We start from the raw sequence: 21,593 nt of genomic DNA on the forward strand, positions 1-21,593 counted from the left end.
TGAGATGGTACCTCAGAGTTGTTTTAATTTGCAGTTCTCTAATCAATAATGATTTAGAGCATTTGATAGCTTTGGTTTCTTCTTCTGAAAATTGTCTAGTCTTATCCTATGGCCATTTATCAGTTGGGGAATGGCTATACATTTGAGTAATGAGGCCTTGTTTCTTGAAAATGTTTGTTGCCTACAAAGTTGCAGCGGTGGATCCCAACATGGCTTCTGGAAGAACAGTTCAAATTCTGTATGACCTACTAATGATAGATCAGTAGTGCCCTCTGCATTTAGAAAGACAACATTTTGTTTCTTCCTTTCTGTTTGGCTAATTTATTCATCGCTGTATACTATCACTGCCCTTCTCCCCCTGTCACTGCCCTCCTCCCCTTTGTAGTTGGTAATATTGCCCTCTCATTAACACATTAGGACATTTCAAGGTGGACAACAGCTTGTACGAAGTATTGTCTATATGGTCTTTGGTTCCTAGGTTCAGGCCGTTAGAACTAGAAGGAGGTCTAATAGCATTCACAGAAAAGAAGCCATTCATTTAGAGACACAAAGAAAAATTGTCCTACATTTTTTGAGTAGGCAACACCTCAGAAATTATTAAATCTCCAAAGGATGAAAAAGCACTCTCACTCCCCACTTCCCTTCATTAATGGAACATTTTATATGTTTGTGCCAGATACTTGGTCTGTTATGATTAAGTCCTAGCTTCCTCTGCTTCCTCACTGCTCTGTGTTTAGGGTTTCTGCATCCCATTCAGTTCTACGATGTCTTTGGGTTTCCTTTTTATTTGTTTACTTGTTTGCTTTACTTTCCTCCTCTTCATTGACAGCGGCAAATCAGAAGGAGCCCATGACTCTTACATTGAAAGTGAAAGAGGAGCCGAAGGATGAGGAAGTTCTAAGTTCGACATTGCCTCAGTCCAGCTATGTATTCAGGCCGGGATCTGACGTGTCAGCCTGCAGCCTCCCCGAGGACGCCATGAAGCCACAGGAAGGGCTAAGGAGGGATATGTCTGTCAAAGCAGCATCAGAGCTTCTTATGAAGCTATCAGGTATTCGATTCATTCTAAAATAATCACATTCTGATATACACACATGTATAGATGTACATGTATATATGCATATCTGTGTATATACACATGCATGTGTATATGTAAATATATGCATATGTGTATGTATATATGTGTATATGTGTATATAATATGTGTGTGTGTGTGTGTGTGTGTGTGTGTGTGTGTGTGTGTGTGTGTATTCATATGGACTGTTTCTGCCCAACCTGTGATAGAGCCTTCTGAGCCCACATTGGTTTGATCAACCCCAGCTGGATACACTATATTGCGACACTGATGTAGCGATGTCATTTTGGTTCTCTTTGAGAATGAAGGACAATAGCCAACCATATATATACATACATATATACACGTTCGTATACATATACATACATTTAAACTCATAAGCCTACTGGGGCTGCTTCCTGCATTAAGTTATAATTAACCCAGCACTCACTACATTATCACATCGTGGTATTTGGTTCAGGAGTGATCTCATTACTGACTTCAGTTTCTTCTTCTAGATGTGCATGTGTGTTCATCTGAATATGCTCACTGTGTATTCTCAATATAGGCTGTGGTTCTGCGCATGTTTGTACAGTGTACGAGTTATGAAAAACAGTGCCCTTTGAAAAAATATCTGTAAAATGCACTAGGATTCTAATTGCATGCAAAGGACTTGTAGGCTAAAATCAGCCATCATTTTCTAAAAAGGGAGCCTTTTATTTTATTTTTATTTCTTGGTCTTTGCATTTAAAATTTTCCTCCCTTCCTCCTCCCTCCCTCCCTCCCTTTCCTTTTTTTTTTGAGCTTCTGGTGTGACAATTCTCTCCACCAATCTAAATGATCAGTAACTCATGAACAACATATAGTCTCAGAGAGCTGTTTGGGATACTAAGAGGCTAAGTGATTTAGCATTGTTCACAGCCTGTATGTTGTTGAATCAGGACTTGAACCCAGGTCTTCATAGCTCTGCAGCCAGTCTTCTATAGACTATGTCATGTCACCTCTTTATATTATTAAGTGGACATTACAATAGTATCTCTTGGTTGAGTCAACACAAGGGAAACAAAGTCATTGAAAATTTATACTCGGAGAACAACCTGAATTTAAATCCTGTCACTGACACTCATTACCTGTGTGACTTTGGGCAAGTAACTTAGCCTTTCTGGTCTTCACCTTCCCAATCTGCAGAATCAGAGTATTAGACAAGAGAACTTCTATGGTCGCTTCCATATTTAAGTCCAGGGTCCTAAGTAATTGACAAGTTAGCCGAAAGATATTTTCTGTATGGAAAATCACATCGTGGGATGTTATACTAATCTGTCCGTATCCTCGTGTGTGTGGCCTGACTAGCTAATTCTCCTCCTCTCCGTGTGTAGTGTGTTTTAATTGCCAGAATTATGGAATTATTAGCAAATGCAAGAACAAGATCCTAGTAACTTGAAATGAAATGCACACCTGTGGAGTCTGTTCATCTTACATACAGGCATTTAACTGAGCTCACCTAATTTTAGCCCAGCATAACTCTTTACCTTCTTTTGAAATTTGAAATGAAAATTCAAACTAATTTAAAAAAAAAAAAACAACAAGCCACAAAACACTCATCAGATACATGACACCAGCCATAATACAGTGCTATTCAGGGGGCATTTTTAGAATCCATATATAAAATGCACAGCATTCAAATCCTGGGCGAAGAGTCAGGGAGACCTGGGTTCACATCCTGTCTCTGATACTGACCACCTGTGGAATCCTTGGCAAATCTATGAATCTCTGTAGTAATCTCTAGCAACTCCCTAGATTTATCTAGTAAGTCATTGGTGGTTGGAAGAAAGAGTACCTGCACACTGTCCCTTAGTATCTTGTGGTATTTAAAATGCTAACACAAATGTAAATACAGGTTCTACTTTGGAACTTTAGCTGGGCCTAAAAGACATAAGGGAATGCATGAGCCAGCCTGCTCTACTGGGCTCTGTAATTTCATCAGCAATTCTGACTGTGTTTCTAGCAGATCAATAGGTTAGAAAGAAGAAATGAATAGTGATTTACTTGGTGGATATTGTGCCCAGACATTTGGAGGTCCTTTGTTTGCCAGTGGGTTGGGTTATCCAAGGCTTCCCGTCTCTTGATGGTGACAGCACACACAAGAATGTCTCCGTCAAATGCTTTGTTGTTAACTTGGAATTTTGTCTTTGTTGGTTCTCCATTTTAGTTTAGTTTAGTTTAGTTTTAATCTTCCAGAAAGCATTTCAAACTCTCGAATGCAAAGGGCTGTGGAAACTCTGGAAGGACTGAAGTCATCTTAGGGGGAGGTTAAAAGGTTTTAAAAATGGAAGGATGATTTTCAAGCCCACTTAATTAAATGTTAGTGAAGTCTTCTTTCTGTGACCAGAAGGTTTTGTAGCCCAGAGTAATCTGCCTATGATTTTTCCTTAACCATTCCATGGATAAGGGCAGTCTCTGTAACCCATTTGCCCATTGTGTAGACAGGCTGGTTCACGGCAGCATTTACACATCCCTCCCACTTCGGTTTCCTGACTACTTTCTAAGACAGTGAAGGCTAATAAGGCAGTGCTGCCTAGTGGATAGGGCACTAGACTTGGTGTCAGGAAATCTAACCCTGGATTAGAATCATGCTTCAATTTATGACCTGTGTGACCCTGGGCAAATTCTTAATCTCTCTGTAAAATGGGAATAGTAACTGCTCTTCCCCTTCAGGGTTATTGTGAGGATCAAGTGAGATAATGCATGGAAAACTCTTTGCAAACCTTAAGACTCTATTATGATAAGTGCTTATCAGTGTTAATGTTGAGTATTTCCATTTCCGGATTTGGCCTTTAACCAGATATGTGCAGCCTTAAAGACAATATGCAAAAATAAGTTGCACTAAATTGAAGTATAATTTTCTCCCTTTCTTTATTTTTCTTGCCTTTAAAAAAAAGAAATATGGCTAACATAGAAATATGTTTTGCATGATTTCACATATATAATTGATATTATATTGTTTGCCTTCTCAATGTATGGGTCAGGGAGTGGGAGGGAGGGAGAAAATTTGAAGCCTAAAATTTAAAAAGAAAGGAATGTTAAAAATTAATAATACATTGAAAAAATTTGCATTAAAATGAGTGAAGGCTCACTTAATTGACCCTTACTTTAAAATTCATTTGAGAGTGAAAGGTAGGAAATGTTTCTTTTATTTAACCGTTAGTCAGTCTCCATAGGTAGCTTAGTGCTACACCCTAAGTGATGGCATTTTTTCCATCAAATTTACCTAGAGTGATTTAGTTGGAGATCTCCTTTCATTCTATCACACTGTACTGTGTCTTATACATATTGTAGAGGACTGTAGATTTATTGTTGGAAGGGCCCTCAAAGAGTGTTGAGTCTAACTCGGGGCTGGGGAACCTTTGGCCTTCAATCCATTTAGTCAAAAGGCCACACTTAAGGATCTAGAAGGCCTATAGAGGTTTAGAGACTCACCCAGTGACACAGGAGATAGCACCCAAGTCATCTGACTACAAATCCAGTAGTCTTCCTCCTGCACCATAAATTGCAATATATAGTATATTTCTCCTGATAGGTGGGAAGGTCCTTGAAGGCAGGAATCATGTCTTTTTTTTTTCTTTCCATTTTTGTATCTTTAGTGCCTAGCCCAGTGCTTGGCTTAATGTAGGCACATAATAGATGTCTGCTGAATTGAATTGATTTGAATTGTGCATACAGAATAGGATACTTAGAGGATGGTGATGATACTTCTAAATATTTCATGTTGTGATATTGGATGGTAGCCAAGACTTGCATTAGCTGGGTCACATCTTTAAAGAAGAAACAGGCCTTCTACTTCCACAACATGGAAAGGAATAATGACTCGAGGAACTAACCCTATCTTCTCAGAATTTATGGCTGTCTAGGTCCTTAGGACCCCAGGACTGAAGCTTTAGATGTGACAGCCCGATGGGGATTGGGTGTTATAGATATCCATGGCAGAGGTGAAAAGAGCAGACCTATGACTTAAAGTCTATTTTCTTTCTTTCTTTCTTTCTTTCTTTCTTTCTTTCTTTCTTTCTTTCTTTCTTTCTTTCTTTCTTTCTTTCTTTCTTTCTTTCTTTCTTTCCTTCTTTCCTTCTTTCTTTCCTTCTTTCCTTCTTTCTTTCCTTTCTTTCTTCTTTCTTTCTTTCCTTCTTTCTTTCCTTTCTTTCTTCTTTCTTTCTTTCCTTCTTTCTTTCTTTCTTTCTTTCCTTCTTTCTTTCCTTCTTTCTTTCCTTCTTTCCTTCTTTCCTTCTTTCCTTCTTTCCTTCTTTCCTTCTTTCCTTCTTTCCTTCTTTCCTTCTTTCCTTCTTTCCTTCTTTCTTTCTTTCTCTCTTTCTTTCTCTCTTTCTGTCTTGTCTTTGATGGAATGTAAGCTCATTGAAGGCAGAAACTGTTTCATTTTGTCTTGGTTTCCCCAGTGCCTGGTGCATACTAGGTCCTTAATAAATGCTTATTATTTGATTAGTAGATATAGGGAATTCCTGGTGAAGAACTCTCTGGCCATGTAGATCTCTACCTACTAGGCAACTTAAGACTCTTAAACGGTTGTTTGGGCCCCAAGAGATTAAGTCATTTGACCAGGGTCACACAGCAAGTATGAGGCGGATCTTCCTAACTCTAGGACTGGCTCCTTACCCACTATGTCATTCTACTTCTCTTGAGATTCTTTAAAAATGAAATTATCCTGTACCTAAAACAAATCAAAATATGGTCTTTATATTTAGATGTATTTTATTGATCTTTTGAGTTTCTGAAAGCAGAGGTCATGACCTTCTGGAGGCCAAGTGTAGCTCATTAGGGCAATCTCCAATGACTGGAGCAGCTTACACCTTACTGCTAGCTTCTTTTTCTAGTTCTTTCCCTCCTCCAGATCCCATTAGCTCCCCCATAAACACCTTGTCCTCTGCCCCCTTTGCATTGCCGTTGCTTTTCCCTGGTTTGCATTTCTCATGAATCATAGATAGCAGTCAAGAGCCTGATTATTGAACTTAAGAAATAAAGAAAACAAAAGAAAACTGATAAAACTTTTCCCTTCTGGTGGGATGGAAATGTGGGCTGTTTTATCTTTCAGAGATGAGGTATGTAGGGCGTTAGATATCGCAGGATGGCAAAAGTTGAAAGCCACTGGTCTTTGTCATACTGAGATAAATATGGCAGCAAAAAAAATGTATTTGGAAAGTGGTTGAATCATAAGTTTGAGGCTATCTTCTTTCCACCACCTTTCCCAGCAGTTTAGAGTAATGGCCCAAGCGCTGGAATGGGAGCTGGGAAGAGCTGTATTTGAGTGAGGCCACCAAGACTTATTTTATGTGTGACTATGTTAACCCACCTAACCCTGATTTTTCCCGCTTTCTGAAGTGGACACACTAATACCTTACAATGAATGGCTTAATGAGAGTTGTGAGGATTATCAAATAATGTATAACATCAGTTATCATTGGCCTCCATGTTGGCACATTTTAACCAGTGACACTGCTTTCTTATCCTAGATGGTTGCTGTTCATGTCTTTCTTTGTTTTTTTATTTTCTTCCTTCCTTCCTTCCTTCCTTCCTTCCTTCCTTCCTCCCTTCCTTCCTTCCTTCCCAGTCAGGGTTAAGTGACTTGCCCAGGGTCACACACAAAGTAAGTGTCAAGTGTTTAAACTCGGATCCTCTGACTCCAGGGCAAGTACATCACCTAGCTGGCCCTGTTCATGTTTTTCTCCAAATTCTTCATGGAGAGTTACCCAGAAAAGATGCTTATAAATTCACGCAACACAAATCTGCTCAATATTGACAGTGCTCACTTATTATAGAGTATTTTTCAAATCACTAAATGCACTGATATTAAAAATTGGCAACTGAGCTTATAAGAAAACACTGAAATGAAGTTTTGGTCTCATTAAATCCTAAATTCAAGATAAACCTAACTTTTAAAAGCCCCAGATTTCAACATTCACAGAATAAGAACATGTATCCAAAAGATGTATTCTTCTAGGGCAGCCTAAATCATTCTGAAGAGGACAGCTGTTCCCATTTCCTCTAAATATCAGGGGTTCTCTATGTTGTAGATTTATAGACATCTTAAAGAAAAGTGTTGTAGTGCACTAGGGTTTGAAACTTCTCAATAAAACTTAAAAACCAAAAGAGTGGGAGATTTTAGATGCCACCCTTTTGGCAAGAGACATTGTGGCCCCATACCTCTTGTTAAGAAAAGCATAGCAACTATATATGAGTGCCAGATTCAAGGCCACTGTAGACAAATATGGAGGGACTTATTTTAACATCAAAACATTTCCTAGACCCACACATAATGGTAGTAGTCTTTCATAATTCAGAAAACAGCTAATGGCAAAATGCTACTCTAACTTGAGTGATGCTTTTTTTTTAGTACGTTTGTATTTTATTAAATGTAACAGCATTTATATTCATGTTAAAAATTAAAATAGACTATATAATTAGTGTAAGATGTATTAGATTGTTTCTAATATATAATGTATTAGATCTAGAGGAAAAACTTTGGCAAAGTGGATAGAATGCTGGACTTGAAATCAGGAAGAACTTGGTTCAAGCCTCTGAAACTTACCAACTGTGGGATTCTGGACAAGTTAATTCACCTCTCTGGGCCTCAATTTACTCATCTGTAAAAGGAGGAGGGGCAACTAGGGGGTACTGTGGATAGAGGACTGGCCCTGGAGTCAGGATGACTTGAGATGAAACCTGGTCTTAGACATTTCCTAGCCGTATGACCCTGAACAAGTCACTCAGCCCCGTGTGCCTAAGTTCCTCATCTGTAAAATGAATTGTAGAAGGAAATTGCAAATTATTCTAGTATCTTTGCCAAGAAAATACCTAACTGGGTCATGGAGAGTTAGATACAACTGAAACAGCTCAACAACAACAACAACAGAAAAGGGTTAGAGAGTAGGTTATAGCTTCCAAGGTCCCTTCCAGCTCTCAAGCAGTGATCCTATGAAGATACCAATGCTTGGTGCAGTTGTGTTTGGGAGTACCCTTACAGTAACTTCATGGCTCCCTGGGAGCCCACAATATCACAGCCCAGAACTGTTTAATTTAAACTTTTCAAAACTGTTCAGTTGCCAACAAGGAGCACACTGAGAAAGGTAAGAAGCTTTGGGGTGGAGCAGAGTGTCCCCTGATAATATCAGTAATGAAAATAGTTGCTAATGTGGTAAATGCCAGATCCCTTAATTCTCTAAGGCTACTATGAAGCAAGGGATGTCAGGGAACAGCAAAGAAGGAGATGACTTTTCCCAGAGTACCCAATGCTAGATCCATTACGGTATTGGTGGAGAATGGATAGATGTCTCCTTGGCCCTGAAATCCAGCCACTCAGTCTTTCACTGCATGAGGAATGTCTCCAGCAGGTGCAGCCTCATCCTGGGTCATCTTGGTCTGCTGAGCAGCTTCCATGTTTTTGTTTTTTCTTTAGATGAGTATTATGATCATAACTTTAAGCAATAATACAACCAATTAAGCTTTCATTTGTAACTATTTTTAAACTTAAAAAGTTGGCTTCTGATACACAGAGATTTAGAAGAACATATCACTTACAGCTCCCTCCCTCGCTCTGCATTCTCTTCCATTGTCTTTGTTTAGTTAGTCACCTCTGAATTTGGCCCTGTTTTTCCTTTCATGTGGTAGGTGCGCATACCGGCCTTCTTGTTCTATTATCTTTACTTCGAATTATTTCTTACACATCTCCTCATTATTTGTCCTTCTTAATTGCGTTGCAGGAAGTGTTGGACTTGGAAGCAGAGAACCTCGGTTCTCCTGTTTACTTTGGTTGTGACCTTGGGCAGCTCAGTTTACCTTGGAAGGCTTTACTTTCAAGATCTGTAAAATGAGGGGGTTGGGAAAGATGATCTCCAAGGTCTTTCTAGCTCTAAACCTATATTTTCTGACAAAACATTACTATGCTATTGTTTGTTCAGCCATTCCCTAACAGTTGGACATTTAGGTTGTTTCCAAAGTTTTGTGATTACAAATAATGCTACTGACTTTGAACTGGGATTTTTCTTTCTTTTAGGGCATACTTTCAAGGTAATTTTTCTTATAGTGGAATTAATAGGTCAGTCAGTCTTATTAAGCCACATTTACCATTTGCCTATTATGTGTCAGACACTGGTACACTTGGGTTTGAGAGTACCCTTACAATAACTTCATGGCCCCCTGGGAGCCCGCATTATTGTAGCCCAGAACCACTTAATTTAAACTTTTCAAAACTGCTCAATTGCCAATGAGAAGCACATTGAGAAACATAAGAAGCTTTGGGGGACAGTGTCCTCCAATAGTATCAGTATAATGAAAGTAGTTGCTAATTTGGTAAATGCTGTTCTCAGCATTGGGGTTAGAAACAGTACAAACATCATTCCTACCTTCATGGAGCTCACATTCTAATGGGAGGGGGGATATTCTTCTAGGTGGAGGAAATAAAAAGGAGTCTTATTATTTTTGTAATTCTTGTAGTGTGCTTCCAAGGAGCTCCCCCCAAAAAGTCCATTCATGTGCAATTCCAAGATCAATTTCATGACTAGTAGATGGGGGAGGCATGGTCAGATGGCAGATTTCCTTTAAAAAAAACCCCAACATCTGGAGGTTTTGGTGGATTGTAAATTCAGTATATGAGTCAGCAGGATGACATAGCAGCCAAAATAACAATGCCAATAAAACCCTAATGTCATCTGCAATCACTGAGAGGTGATAACCTTACTGTCCTGTGCCCTCATCAGACCTCATCTAGAGAATTGTGTTCACTTCTGGAAGGCCTCGTTAATTCAGAAGAGCATTGGTGAACTGGCAAGTATCAGAAGGAGGGCAGTGAGAATAGTAAAAGCACTGAGTTTGGGTCATATGAAGATTGCTTAAAGGAACTGGGAATAGTTAGCCTGGAGAAGAGAAAGCTCAGGGTGGATAGGCTAACATCTTGAGGGGCCATCATATGGAGGAGATGTGGTCTGTTAAACCTTAGAGGGAGGGATCAGTAGAAGATGCAAAGAGGCAGAGTTAGGCATGATGTTTGGAAAAGCTTCCCAGTGATTAGAGATATCCCAAAATATAATCGACTGTCTTGAGAGGTGGTGGGTTTCCCTTCCTTGGAGGTCCTCAAGCAGAGGCTGGGTGACTATTTGTCAGGTGTTATATAGACAAGTTCATTTGGGTGTGGGATGGACCAGATGACTTTGAAGTCTCTTAGGTCTCACATTCTATGATTCTGTATTCATATCCTTTGACCATTTGTCCACTGGGGAGTTCTGACCAATTTCTTTATCACTGTAGTAAAATATCTGTTCTTCTCCCTATCTTCAGTCCCAGTCATGAAATCCCCAAGTAGTTGCTGAGCCTTTCACAGACAGTTACCAAATCCATCTACTTGGCACTTTCTCTGGGATTAAATCAATCCCTCTCTCTCTCTCTCTCTCTCTCTCTCTCTCTCTCTCTCTCTCTCTCTCTCTCTCTCTCTCTCTCTCTCTCTCTCTCTCTCTCTCCCCCCCTCCCTCTCTCTCTTCCCTCTGTCCTCTTTGTCTCTGTTCCTTCTCTCCTCTCTCTCTCTCTTCCTCCTTCTCTCTCTCTCTCTCTCTCTCTCTCTCACACACATACACACACACACACACACACACACACACACACACACACACACACACTTTATAAGATAAACAGTTTTATTTTAAAGGTCTTATTGTAATCTCTTGCTTGCTAGCCAGCTTCTAAAACCTCCCAATACATTCATTCATTAAAAATCCACATTCCTGACATGTTCTGTTTGTACTACTTGAAGTTTTTCAGTAAAGGGTAGATGCCTAATTGCTGGGTATATTGTAAACTTGTTCAGATGCAGATTGGACTAGACGGCCTCTCATTTCCTAACTCTGAGATTCTTTTTTCTGCCATTTTTGGATTTTTTTTGAAGTACAGTTATTTTATTTCTTTTCTTTTTTCTTTTTAACATTCATTTAAGAAAATTTAAGATCCAAATTCTCTACTACTCATTGAGAAGGCAAACAACATGATATCAATTATATGTGTGAAGTCATGCAAAACATTTCCATATTAGCCATGTTTGGGGGTAGGGAAGCAAAAAACGGAAGAAAAATAAGGAAAGTAAAAAAAGTATGTTTCAATCTGCACTTAGAATTTATAAGTTCTCTCTCTGGAGGTGGATAGTATTTTTCATCATGGGTCTTTTGGAATTGTCTTGGATCATTATATTGATCACAGCAGCTAAGTCTTTCACTGTTGATTATTGTTAGAATATTGCTGTTACTGTCTACAATGTTCTCCTGGTTCTTCTCACTTCCCTTTGCATGAGTTCATATAAGTCTTCTCAGGTTTTTCTGAAACCATCCTGCTTATCATTTCTTATAGCATAATAGTATTCTGTCACAATCATAACATCACAACTTGTTTAGCCATTTCCCAATTGATGGATATCCTCTCAAGTTCTGATTCTTTACTACCACAGAAAGAGTTGCTATAAATATTTTTGTACAAATAAGACCTTTTCCCTTTTCTTTGATCTCTTTGGGATAGAGACATAGTAGTGGTATTGCTGAGTCCAAGGATATGTATAGTTTTATAGCTCTTTGGGCATAATTCCAAATTATTCTTTTTCTTCTTCTTCTTCTTTTTTTTTTTTTGGTGAGGCAATCAGGGTTAAGTGACTTGCCCAGGGTCACTCACCTAGTAAGTGTCCAAGTGTCGGAAGCTGGATTTGAACTCAGGTCCTCCTGGCTCCAAGGCTAGAGCTCTATCCACTGCGCCACCTAGCTGCCCCCAAATTATTCTCCAGAATGGTTAAACCTGTTCACAACTCCATTTATGTCCCAATTTTTCTACATCCCTTCCAGCATTTGTCATTTTCTTTTTCTGTCTTGTTAGCCAATCTAATAGGTGTGAGGTGGTACCTCAGACCAATGCTGAAATCCTAATCTTCATTAGGTGCCCCTCCCCACCCCAAAGGTCTTTTGCTCAGTATGTGAGGGGTGCTGCATAAAAGCAAGAGGAACATAGATTGTTTCCTAAAACAAACCACAGTTTTGGAATCACTTTCTGTCAGATTTGGGCTGCATTTAAGCAATAAGACCTATGAGGGAAGAACCATAATATAAAGGAAAGGTGCTCTGTCCTGGATTCTGAGCATGATTCTGCCACCTTTGAGACTTTGGGCAAATCACTTAGCTTTTCAGAGTCTCCTTTTCTTTATCTGCAAAATGAAACTATTAAATTAGATACTCTCCAAGGTACCTTCTGATTCTAAAGTTCAACACTCTAGACCAGGGGTTCTTAATCTGGGGTTTAAGAACTTAAAAAAATATGTTTTTTTGATAATTGCATTTCAAGATAATTGGTAATCCCATGCATTAATAACATTATTCTGAGAAGTGGTCCATCGGACTGTGTGCTCCTTCAGATTAGGAATCACCTAGGACTGTATTAGCCAGTATAAAGGGGTCAGAAAGAGATTCACCTCCTTCAAGGACCATCTCAGGTATCACTTCCTCCATGAAGCTTTCACTGATCTTACACACAAATGCAATCTCCTCACTAGAAACTCACAAATCTTAGTCACAGTGGTACTTATTACAGTGTGGATTATAGAGACCTTATGAGCAAGTGTTTGGATCTCATTCATCTTTGTACTACCCACCCCCCTACCCTTACAATGTCTTTTAGTAAAGAGTGAAATGTTTGTTGAGTGAAAGAACAGTATGATTAGAAAAATGTAGCTACAATTGACTTAGAAGTCTGAGGTGTGTTTCTGTTGCACAGGATGGAGAGGAAACAGTAGAGTCAAAGAAACCTCTTCCCTTTATTCCAAACTTCTCATGTCTGCATTGTTTTATACATGTTAGCCTATAAGCTCAGAGAACGTTGGAATAGTGCCTTTTCTAAACTTTGCGTCTCCTTTAGTTTGATACATAATGTTCAACATACATTAGGTGCTTCATACATGCATGTTGGATGGATGGATGGATTGAAGTCCTTACCTGATGCCTCTTTGTGATATGGAGGGTGGCCCTTATTTATTCTCTTCCTTTAAGAGACCCTCTGAAATCACTCTGGCCTTTGGAACCTAATTCCCTGGTGCAAACAAATCCTTTCTCTCTCCATCTTATCTCAGCAGCCAATTTATCCTTCAGCCCTTGAGGATGATGGGATTCTTTGGGCAAAAAGATTTGAATCAGTAAGGAAACCCATATCCTCCACCTCCCCCAGTTCACACCTGACCCATCCCCCAATGCCTGGCTCAAATGCCACCTCTTGTGAAACCTTCCCTGATGTACTACTGGAAATGATCTTTTTCCAGTGATCTCCCTGTACTTTGTGGCCTCCTCTGATAATTTGTATCATGTTTGTATACTCAGCTTGCCATCCCAAAGAGGTTTTCATATTTGCATTGATTTGAATCCATTTATACCAGCTCCTGGCACTTCAAACTGTTTTATTCTTTCCTAGCATACTGTAGACACACAGTGCAACACAGACCAATTTGATAGATGAAGTAAAATGAGATTTTTTTTTTAAGTCATCTGAGTAAGGATGTGTCTTTAACAAAAAAGAAGTCACTTAATTCCCATGTGTTATTCAGGAGCAACTCTTTGATTCAATTCAACAAGAATTTGTTTGTTTGTTTTTATCATTTATGGTCTACTAGGTGCCAGGCCCTAAGGATGCAAAGATAAAAATGAAAAAAAAATGAAAATGGTTCCTGCTCTCAAGGCACTTATATTCTATTGGGTAAATAGCACATACAGAGATATAGTAAATGGATAAAGACCACATATATGGAGATAAATAGCGTAACTAGATAAACAGTGCATATACAGAGATAAATAGCATATGTAATAAATAGCATCTGTAGAGATAAATAGCCCATACAATAAGTAGATAAATAATATACACAGATAAATAGCAGATATAATAAATAAATGAATAGCATATACAGAGATAAATATTAAATATATGAGTAAGCATTGGCTAATAATAATAGCTAACATTTATCAAGTGCCTGCCATGTGTTGGGCATTGTGCTAAGCACTTTACAATTATTATCCCATTTGCTTCTCACAACAGCCCTGGGAAGTAGGGGCTATTATTGTTTTATAGATGAGGAAACTGAGGAAAACAGGTTAAGTGACTTGCCCACAGTCACACAGCTAGTAAGTTCTGAGGCCAATTTTGCACTCAGGTTTTCCTGACTCCAGGACCAGCAGCCTATCCACTGTGCCACCTCTATGTCTCTATGACCTGTATGACTTTATGCTGTAGATGACCTTTAAGGTCCCTTTCAGCTCGAAATCTGGGATCTGGTGAACATTTGCCTGGGGTTGTCAGAGAAAACTTACTTTCACAGAGGAGATGGCATTTGAATTGGGAGATATGTCTACTCACATTTAAAAAAAAAAAAGGCAGGGACTAGCGAGGGTCTTTTGTAAAAGGGGTAGTGGGAGAGCCCTATCCTTTACCATCTTCCCAGAAGTAATGTTATGATTCATCACAGCATTTTTACCAGTGTTGGCATTCCACTGAAGCCAGACCATTCTCTCCACAATCATATCTGTCCCTCTATAGAGAATAATAGCAATTCATCTCCCAAAGCGTCTAACTAGGTTATCCAAGTGGTGCACTGCACTCCTCTCGTGCATGCTCCCAATGTCTTGCTGCAGGCGTTTCTTGTAAATTTTAGTCTCCAATGCCACCTGCCTTGTTAATTTTCATTTACAGTCTTCTTTATCGCATGGGAAGAAGTCCTTTTGGCTGGGGAGGGTTAGGGAAGAAAAGGATGTACCAAGCATTATAATGATATCTTTTTCGGTAGCACCAAGTTCTTCTAGTTTTGACCCATTGGACAGTGTGTGTGTTATCACCCCCAACCTTCTTCTTTCCTTTCCCAAACCCCAGAATTTAGGGATGCTTTTATTTAGTATATTGTCTTCAGTGCCTAGCACAGTGCTTGGATTAAAGGAAAATGAATAGAATAAAAAAAAACTGGAATAAAATAGTTTTCTGCCTGCTACTTTCTTCGTTCTTCTATTAAAAAAAAAAAAAAGAAAGCAAGCAAGCTGTCCAGCTGTTTAAGGCTCTTTCCAACCTTTCATTGAGCCATCTTAGGGAACAGAAGGAGCCTATTCAACACATTTTTACTTGTCCTTGGCCAAATTTAAATCAGTTTATGTGTGTAAGCTTTCCAGGGCTGTTGTTTGGCACACACCCCAGGCAAATATAATGTGGAAATATTTTATGTGGAGAAATCTATACAGGTATGTAATTTTCCAGGTTAAAATTAGTGTTTTTCTGGTAAAACACAAGTGACATAAAGACTCGAATTTTCCACTGAATTTTCAGAAAAATCTGCTATGGTTTTGGAGTTCCAGACCCTGAAAAGTCTAGCCTAGAAATAACTTGGATCAGAGCAAAAACACCCCTCTCTCCACAGGGATACAAGCTTCAGATGACCACCCCTGGAAGTATTTGAGCCCACCTCAGTCAAGTTAACCAGGCATCTTCTAAGCACTTAGTCGCCAAAGGGAATCCCCATAGTTTCAAGAAACAAATGCCCAAAGTCCAATATAAAGAATATACACCCTCACCCACTGCTTTAGAGAAACACATATGGTTCTTGTAGCCCAGGGCATTGGCACTGGAATATTTGAGCTTCTTCTGAAGTAATGAAGTAAATTCATTATTACAAGTTGGGATATGAGGCTAAAGGTGACACAGAGCTTATAGTGGCTTGGCACTTAGCACAGCCTTATGAGAAGTATCTAAGAGCAAAGCTTTCCTGCTCATCCCTTTAGGGATCAACATACGTATTTATATGGGAAATGGGAGAAAATACTATCACCTCCGAAATAGCCCCCCAGACATAATTCTATCCCTGGAAAGCATCAGAAGATGCATCCCGGGGGTTATTAAGTAATATAGAGTCACTCTCTACCTTATTAAAGCCTGACCCCTGCCCATGGTCAGCTTCTCAGGAGCCATTATGGAAAAAGTCAGGTGAGCTTTTAGAGACCTTGTGAGTTCAGAAGAGGAAGAGGAGAAAATTAATAAAAGCAGGAATAGCTTAGGATAGCTGCAGCCCTAGGGCAGACTCCCTGTAGGGCTCTCCTCTCTATTAATAGTTGCCCCCAAAGTATCTTCCCCAGCACTATCTGACTCATAGACTCTCAGAATTGAAAGAGATCTCAGAGGTCACCTGTTTAAATCTAGCTTTTTAAAGTTCATTGTTCCCATTGTCTGAAATCCCTGCCTAAGTTTTAAAAGACAAATGCAAATACCTCTGGGAGGGAGCATAGTGCTTTGAAAACAGGTGCTCAACCAAGAGTCCAAAGATCTGGGTTCAAATCTCAGCTCTGCCACTTATTCCATGTGACCTGGGGTAAGTCATTTTACTTTTCTGCAACTTGGTCTCCTCCTCTGTAAAGTCAGATAGTTGGACTAGAATTCAGGACTTCTTAATATGGGCTCTCCAAACTCGTTTTTCTAAGATCTTAATAGTGATTTCAGTATATTTTATTTTATTAATCTAAACACCTTATTCTGAAAAGGGGTCCACAGGCTTTCCCAAACTGCCTAAGGGGTCCGTCACACAAAGATTAAGAAATCCTTAGCCGAATTACCTCTAAGGTTCCTTCTACCTCTAAATATGTGATCTTTTGATTAAGTAGCTATCAGTTCATCACTTATCAGTATGAATTAGTGTACTCTATTTGCTTTTCTCCAAAGACCTCATTGATGATAGTTGCAGGGAGGGAATGAAGGTTTGGATTGGAGACACTTGATTAAATTGGGAGCATGTGTCTGGGGGGTGCCAATGTTTGGGGCCTTAAGAGGGTAGTATCAGGGCTTTGGGGTTGTTATCAGGAGGCCAGAGATTGCAGAAAGTAAGGCAAACATTTGCTAATGGAAAATTATCATAATAATAACCTACAATTATATGGGCCTTTGAAGTTTGCCAAGCAATGTATATGCATAAGCTCCTTTGAGCTTTACAACCACCCCAGGAGGTAGACACTGGAGGCCTTGTTACCTGTATTTTATAGGTGAGGAAATTGGTTGGAGCCCAGAGAGGTTGGGACTTGCCTAAGGTCACATAGCCACTGAGTCGGGTGCTATTTGAATGGGAATCTGTTCTGTCTAAACTCTCCCATTTCAAAGGTTTGCCTGCAGGCCAGACTTAGGAAAAAGAAAGGATGCTTTCTTTTCTCTTGTTTATCATGACTTCTCTTAGCTAGGACCTAGAACTTTAGGATATGAGTTCAAGCGGAATTTTTGGGGTAACCTGCATGCCTAACTTACATTTTAAACATTTGTTTTTATATGAAAATGTTATGAATTACACATGATCAGTTTATAATCTTGGGAGACCTAACTTGTCTGTGTGGGGAGAGGTGCCTTTGTGCCATTTTCCATTTGGATGAGTTTGGAGAGAGATCTCATGACAAGCATTTCAAGGTGACAATTCCACAAAAGTTACCAGTTGAGAAAATCAGACATCAAAATAAGAATGAAAAGTTAAATAGTTTAAATTGTCAAACTTGGTAAAAGAACATTTCATGTTGGACATTCTCTGTAAGCAAATTCATTTGTCCTTTTCCTTTGGGGCTTGATAGGAGGCAACTGCATCATATTTGTCCTTGAGAAGTCTCTGTTATTACTGGCATGAGTAGTAGGTAGGATCACTCAGGACTCTGGAAGGAAGTGACAGGGTTTTAAATAGGAGACATTTAGAAGCAGAAACACTGTGGAAGAGAGGCCAGAATATCATAGCAGATAAAATGGCCAGCCTTGAAATCAGGAAGACCACTGTTCAAACGCTGCCTCTGAACTTGCCACCTGTGTGACCCTGGGGAAGTCACTTCGCCCCAATGCCCCAGGCAAATTTGTAAAGCTCCATGGGTTTGGATCATAGATTTGGAGCTGGAAAGTACCTTCCAGGCCACTGAGCCCAACTTCCTCATTTTATAGATCAGGAAATTCAGGCCCTGAAAGGTTAGGTCACTTGACTGAGATCATACAGGTGATATATATAAGAATCAAGAGTTGAGGGCAGTAAATGTCTGAGGTGGAATTTGAACCCAGATTCTGACTCCAGTCCAGTACTCTTTCCTTTATCACACTGCCTCCCCAAGGTACAAGGGATAACTGGCAGTTTGCAAAAGTATTACCCCTTCAGAACAACCCTGTGAGGCAAGAAGTGATGTAAGCACTATTATGCCCATCTTAGAGATGAGAAAGCTGAGACAACTCTTAGGTGGGTTTTCTTTCTGAAAATCAGGCAAGTCAGGCCGTTGGTTATTGGAGAGAGTTTCTACACAGATGAAATCCCAGATCCAGAACAATAACAATAAAATCAGCTTTGGGGGGGAAGAGCTGATGCCGGGAGTTAAATGACTTGATGGGGAGAGTTAAAGAACAGGTGTTGGTTAGAATTTGGGGTATTAATTAGTGTCTGGCGAATTGAGGCAAGGAAATGAAATAATAAAAATGGAGAATTTACTCCAAGGTGAAAAAACTGGATCCTCTTTTGCCTTCCCTCGGTCTCACTGGCTGCCTGAGCCGACTGTCAGCCCCAGTCTAACTTCTTGGCTCTGTCATCCTGAACCCTTCTCTGATGCCTACAAACCCATCCATCTCTCCTCCGTCCTTACACCTTTTCTTAAGCTTGTTCCTTACTAGCTAGCATATTGTGTCTTCTTTTGTAACTGTGATGAGGGCACTACCATCCTCCCAGGCACCTTAGGCTTGCAAAGCTGTGTTCCCCTGGCCCTCTTACTCTCACCCACCCCACATATACAGTTTGTTCCAAAATCTTCATTTCTTAGCATATGGGAGGCACTTACAAGGTTTGTTTCATTAGTTGGGCTAATCTTGCTGTTCCTCTTGGCCAATGAAACCCAAAGATGAGGTGTTGGGCAGGAGCCTAAGACTACAGAGTGTTTCTTGTCCCTGCTGCAACTGATGGATTAAAAGAAAACAAGAATAAGATGCTTTCAAATAAGATTTTCTTAGATGGGTCTGTATATTCCACTTTTTTATTACTCCTTTCTTTAAAAAAGGAAAAAAAGACGTGAGCTAGAAAATCATCAACAAACATGAACATTTCTACCAGAAAGGGAGAATTGCATGGGAAACCATCAGTCTCTTCCGTAGAACTTAATTTTTTTCAAGTACACATTGTATTTATGCTGGAGGTACCAGCGTAGCCCTGTTTTTCCAGTTTTCCCTTCTGAACTTCTTCATATCCTCTGTTTCATTGATGCTCTTACCTTTTCTTTTTTTCATTACTATTGCTACTTCCCATGCCCTTCATTTTTAAAAGTTTACTTGCTTAAAACTCTGAAACTAAGTGGGAAACAGGCAGTGTGTAGCTGAGGGTTTGGGAATGGGGGACCCAATCAACAAGATAGGTTGCAACTGAAGCAACATCACAAAGGGCCTTGGGTCACTTTTTCCCACAGTCCCTGGTCCTTGGGTGCATCCTTTTGACTGAGTCCAAGTTTTACAGTACAAATTCTTCTATTAAGGGTATTTGTTCTGTGAAGTTTGGATTCAGTCAAAGGGCCACACTTGAAGACCTAGAGGGCTACATGTAGCCTCAAGGCTTCTGGTTCCCCACCCTGGGAGTGGACAGTTAGGATTTCTAAACAACCATAATGTGTATTGAAGAAAACCTTTGTGCTTTGGGGGTTTTCCCTTTTGTTTTTATGATTCTGCAATCAATCTAACTTCTTAAAAGTTTCCTTTTAACAAATTGAGTTCCACTTACCCATGTTATAAATCATGCTTAGAATTTCTCTAATGGTTTTCTATTCTTCACCTTTTTGGTGTCATAGCCCCCTTGGGCAGTCTGGAGAACTACAGATCCCTTCTTAGAATCATGTTAAATGAATAAAATAAAATACGTAGGGTTCTAAAGGAAACCAATTATATTAAAATAGTTATTGAAATTTGAAAAAGGAAGGGAGGGAGGGAAGGAAAACAAGTTCATAGATGCCAGGGGCACTTTGGAAAGCTTCACGAACTCTGATATATTATATTGGAAAGAGTGCTGAGTCTATAGTTAGGAGACTTGAATTGAAATTCTGGCTCAAATACTTTCCAATCTGTGTCACTTTTTAACCTCTCTCTAAACCCAGTTTCTCCTTCTTTAAGATGGGAAGAATACTAGGACTCTGCCTCCTCAAGTTGTTGTGAGGAAAGGGCTTTGTAAACTTTTATGTGCACATAGAGAAGATATCAGTACTGGTAGAATGTTGTATTGATTAAGCCTTTGAGAGCAAAGCTACTTTATGATGGATATAAGCTACGTGAAATCAAATCTTCCTAAACTATGTAGATTCTCTAAAGTTAGGCAGAATAATATAATATATTGAGATCTGGATTAGAAGCTAGGAAGTCCTAGGTTCAAATTCTGCCTTAGACATTTAATAACTGTGTGACCTTGAGTGAAACCTCTCTGAAGCTTTAGTGCTTCATCTGTGAAATGAAGGGGTTGGACTTAATGACCTCTATGATCCCTCCTAGCTTTAGATATCTGCTATGCTGCAATGGTGGGGGAGATTTCCTTATCTAGGAGTTCCTTAAATCAGTGAAATTACAGGTCCGGTTCCTATTCCCATCCTTAGACTATATAAAGCCCTACTGATGCTTATCCCTTCCTTCTCCCCTCTTCCCTCCAAGAACTCAGTGTCTTCCTTTCTAATCTCTTACTAACTGATCAGGATGTGACTCATTTATCTTCCTTGTCCCCAGTGTCCCCAATCTACCCCTTTTACATTCTGCTCTTCCCTCCCTTGAACCTCCTTTCTCTTTCCAGAGTTCATGAAGTCACCGTGCTCTGCTCCTAAAAAAAAAAAAAGATTATTAACTCTTCAGAAGGGCTTTATCAACTGAGCTTTGTAAATGCTGCCAGGAGTCAAGTCCATGAAATCTTGGCCACCTTGTTCTTCTTTCTGAAGATGTGATAGAATTGGGACCAATTGCATATTAAATAAGCCAATGGCCTGGCTTGATTTGTATGGGGAAACACTTAAAAAACAGTTCTTTTTGGGAAAGGAAACCTACTAAAGAATTAAATCTCAGTTTATTCATCTATAAAAAGGATCACTACCTACTCTTCTTAGGCGGATATTCTAGGGGAAATGTTATTGCAGATTATAAAGTTTTGTGTCTGGGAACCTGTGTTCAGACCCCTATCTGCCACTTACCTCCTGTGTGAGCTTAAGCAAGTCACATAAGGGGAAACAGGACAAGACTGTAAGTCCTTTGACATCATACTGCCTATAATCTGATTCAGAACTTTTTGTGACCCCCTTTTTTTGGGGGGGGAGATTTTTCTTTATTGTTGTCTTTGTTGTTTAGTCGTTTTCAGTCATGTCTGACTTTTTTTTTTTTTTTGGTGAGGCAGTTGGGGCTAAATGACTTGCCCAGAATCACACAGTTGATGAGTGTTATGTGTCTGAGCGAGATCTGAACTCAGGTCCTCTTCAATCCAAGGCTGGTGCTT

General features: G+C 39.6%; 1 protein-coding gene across 4 annotated transcripts in view; it reads left to right on the forward strand.

Annotated features, from left to right (window-relative positions):
* ZNF827 (zinc finger protein 827) overlaps positions 1 to 21,593 on the forward strand; it is a 253,072-nt gene that overhangs the window by 85,833 nt on the left and 145,646 nt on the right. For all 4 annotated transcript variants that reach the window (XM_020978295.2, XM_020978297.2, XM_020978296.2 and 1 more), the window contains exon 5: positions 830 to 1,051. In XM_020978295.2, coding sequence (XP_020833954.1) covers positions 830 to 1,051 — 222 coding nt within the window. The remainder of the gene's footprint in view (positions 1 to 829; positions 1,052 to 21,593) is intronic.

The sequence above is a fragment of the Phascolarctos cinereus genome, unplaced genomic scaffold (genome assembly GCF_003287225.1).
Source record: "Phascolarctos cinereus isolate Bilbo 61053 unplaced genomic scaffold, phaCin_HiC Scaffold_9;HRSCAF=440, whole genome shotgun sequence".
Classification (NCBI taxonomy): Eukaryota; Metazoa; Chordata; class Mammalia; order Diprotodontia; family Phascolarctidae; genus Phascolarctos; species Phascolarctos cinereus.